Here is a 3,634-nt window from a genome sequence, read left to right as displayed (position 1 = left end):
GATTTATTTAAAAGATACATTTTACATTTCTTTATTAGACAATTATTTTAGCCTCTACAGTCAATAATCTGTCTTCATCATGTATCATAAAATCCATCCTTCAACGTAGTCCATCCATCTTCACATTATCATACGGTCCTGCCATGGCACAGATCCTGTCGGACTATTAAAGTACAGTTTCAGGTACTCTCTCTGCTTCTTTGCGGCCACGCTGTCACGGTTCGGGCCGGTCACTCGATTGACATCGTGCATATTTGCTGTTTCTCTCCAGAGTCCTGGCACCATGTAATGTTGCTCGTCTTCATTGTCAAGCTGTGCATTCTGAAGGCCTGGGTAGCGTATTCTCATGAGGTTATGAAGGCAGACGCAAGCCTCGATGATGAGGCTCACTGTCTTGGGAGTTTGCTGCATGGTTGTGAGTAGAAGCTGCCATCTCTGGGCCAGTATGCCGAATGCATTTTCGACCACGCGTCTCCCTCTGGAGATCCTGTAGTTGGTGATCATCTCTTCCCTTGTCTTGCCGCGGTGTGAGTATGGCTTCATAAGGTATGTTCTCAGTCCAAAAGCATCGTCTCCCAGGAAAAAGTACGGCATGTTCCTGTCATCGTTCGGCAGTGGATCTGGATCAGGAAAGCCAATGGATCCATCTTCTAGACAGTCTTTCAATTCCGATTCGTTGTAGATTTGAGCGTCTGACTGTGACCCGTATCCACCCACGTCTATCCACACAAACTTGTAGTCGGCATCCACCAAAGCCATAAGCACCACGGAAAAGAAGCCCTTATAGGTATGATACAATGAGCCAGAGTTCCGTGGGCATCTGATGGCCACATGTTTTCCGTCGATGGCACCGCAGGCATGGGGCACATTCCATTTTTTCCGGAAATCTTCGGCAATGGCATGCCATTCTTCTGGCATCGTAGGACACGAAATGACCTCCTCTTTGTGTTCTTCTACAATAGCCTGGCACACCTCTGGAACCAACAGCGATATGGTGTTGCGGGCCACTCTGAAGTCATACTGAAGTGAGGGATATTTATCACCCGATGCTAGATGCCTTATGGTGATTGCCAGTTTCAGTCCTGGTTCAAGTGCTTTTCTGTATCGGGTGTCCTGCTTCTGGATTCTCGGCCCAATTCTGACAAGCAGTTCATCGAACATCTCCGGAGGCATCCTCAGGAAGTTGAAGAAGGATGCTTGATCTTCCATGCGGAGCTCAGCCATGAGGCGACTCCATACGTGACCTAGAGAAGTCGTCTTTCTACGCCGAAAGCCACGGACGCACCCATGCAAGATCTTTGTGTCTTCTATTTTCCTCCTCGTCCTCCTTCCAGCATGATTGCCTTGGCATGCAGTAGCCTTCGAGTTTTCTAGGAAGAAACATGGCATGGAGTAGTGTTGCCTTATCCATAGTGGCCGACTCGAACTCGTGTGGGGCCTTGGCCGCAGCAGTGGGTAGCACCATCAGAAATTAAAAGTTATGAAACGTATTCGACAGTCGTGCGGATTAGACAGGGGCCGCACCACTTCTCACGCAGCCGACACGCTTTGGCGAGTGTCGACATCTAAGTTCGTGAGTATGCTGGAGTTACGTGGGGTACTCACGCCTTCCACGTCTCTAATACGCCCGCACTGCGCCTGTATTCCGCCACGCTGCGCAGCCACGCTGTATTACTTGAACATGTTCAAAGTTTGGCCACGCTCCCCACGCTCATGCTGACTGCACCGCGCACGATCACGATCGCAGTACGTCCATATACGTCCACACTGCGTTCTACACGTTTTCACCACGCTCTTAGAGCGTAGTACGCGCGTAGTGAGATCGGGGCCCTGGTGTGACTGGGGTATAAGCTAGCACCTACTGCTCTCATTCCTACTTGGTGACTGGGACAGTGAGCAATTTTAACGTAACAGTCTTAGGAAAGCAGTGCGCGAAATTAGTGCTAATTTGCCGGCTGCCGCGGGTTCAACCCGCTAGACCGCGGGTTCAACTCCCCATATAATCAGTCCACTTGGCCTATTCAAAACTTTGCCTATCTTGCCTTTATATCAACAATATTTACCAATTTCCTGACTAGTTTTTTCTTAGTGACTACTAAGAAGTAGATCATGTTCCAGCGATTCCTGTCAAACAAATAGAACTCCACTGATAGCAATGAAATACTGAAATACAACGAGTATGTCTAATAAACACAAAGCTAATACTTTTATTAATAATGGAATAAATTGAACAAAATTAAGGGCCTGTTCAAACTTGTAAGGGTCTGTTCAATTTGTCAAAGGGCCTGTTTAAAATTTTAGGTGGGCCTGTTCACATTTTGCCTAATTTCATGCCCTGGGAAAGGATTCACTAGTTAAAGCAAGCAGTAATACACTGTTTCACTTTATGTGTTGTAGATGGCTGCGAACAATCTCAGTGATTCTGTTCCTCAACAAGCAAGACTTGCTAGCAGAAAAAATTAAGTCAGGCAAAACAAAACTAGAGGATTACTTTCCTGATTTTTCAAACTACAAAACTCCACCTGATGGTAAGTATGCATGCTTAGATTTAACAGTTTTGTGAAGTAGTAGTGACAGTATGTAGTCAGTACACCAGGTAAGAACATGGTGATGTGAAAATATTACCAGATTTTCTCTCTGAGTAATATCCTCAACATTAAAAGGTTATGTATTGAAGACAATCAAACATTAATATTCTGAAACGGTATTGTAGGTAAAATTTCAGCAGTATTATTGACATCAATTGTTCAGAATATACTGGAAGCGCTACATTAATTGTGAGAATATGTAATACCGAGATATCTATTGCAATCTTCTATATACTATAATCGTGATACTGGGAATAGCTGTGATTTAAACTGCTTTTATAGAATATCTATAATTTTTATGCATTCTGTTTTGTAATCCTATATATACAAGTATAAATATGTAATCCTTTATATGATGAACGGTTATATTTCTTTGTAGCCTCGTCAGATCCTGGTGATGATGCAGAGTTTATCAGGGCCAAATATTTTATACGAGATGAATTTCTGGTAAGTTCATATGAAATTGTTAATTGTTGGATCACCAAGAATAATAGCATCGTATAGACAATTAAAATCACTGCTTGTGAATCATCTCTGTGTCAATGAAATCGAATTATATTGGGTTATAATAATTATAGAATTTTTGTCAGCCCACCTACCTGCCTAACTACCTGCCTGCCTGCCTGCCTGCCTGCCTGCCTGCCTGCCTGCCTGCCTGCCTGCATGTCTGCCTGTCTGTCTGTCTGTCCGTCTGCCTGCCTGTCTGTCTGTCTGCCTACCTGAACGCCCCCGCCCGCCCGCCAGCCTGCCTGCCTGACTGCCTACCTACCTATGTGTGGTTCTAAGTAATTGTATACCTACTTAATCTTCTAATTTATTAGCTCAACAAAGGTAGCCTTAAGCACTGTAGTCAGTGTTTTCCCTCGGAAGCATTTTTTAGCTCATCTGACATAGTCAGATGCAGCTTGTAGAATCGCATGATCGTCCGTGCGTCCGTCCGTGCGTCCGTCCGTCCGTCAACAGTTGGGCACAAATCTTAACCGCTCGACGTACGGTCACGATTTTCGGGACGGGGGGGGAGGGGGGTAATCCGAAAACGAGTTGGG

At 45.0% G+C, this 3,634-nt stretch overlaps 2 protein-coding genes across 2 annotated transcripts in view; one reads left to right on the top strand and one right to left on the bottom strand.

Annotated features, from left to right (window-relative positions):
• Positions 1–120: 120 nt before the first annotated feature.
• On the bottom strand, positions 121–1,224 carry LOC106804997 (putative nuclease HARBI1). The gene has a single exon (XM_014806441.1). The coding sequence runs from the start codon at positions 1,222–1,224 to the stop codon at positions 121–123; it is 1,104 nt and encodes a 367-aa protein (XP_014661927.1).
• The window catches only part of LOC106804996 (guanine nucleotide-binding protein G(s) subunit alpha-like), a 6,372-nt gene continuing 3,960 nt past the window's right edge, over positions 1,223–3,634 (top strand). The window contains 3 exon segments of the mRNA XM_014806439.1: positions 1,223–1,239; positions 2,398–2,528; positions 2,968–3,035. Of these exon segments, the coding sequence (XP_014661925.1) occupies positions 1,223–1,239; positions 2,398–2,528; positions 2,968–3,035 (216 nt within the window).

This window comes from Priapulus caudatus, unplaced genomic scaffold (genome assembly GCF_000485595.1).
Source record: "Priapulus caudatus unplaced genomic scaffold, Priapulus_caudatus-5.0.1 Scaffold96, whole genome shotgun sequence".
Lineage (NCBI taxonomy): Eukaryota > Metazoa > Priapulida > Priapulimorpha > Priapulimorphida > Priapulidae > Priapulus > Priapulus caudatus.
This window is presented reverse-complemented; position numbering and strand designations above follow the sequence as displayed.

Coding starts and splice junctions, on each gene's coding strand:
- LOC106804997 (XM_014806441.1), bottom strand. CDS start 1,224: ATGGCTGAGCTCCGCATGGAAGATCAAGCATCCTTCTTCAACTTCCTG.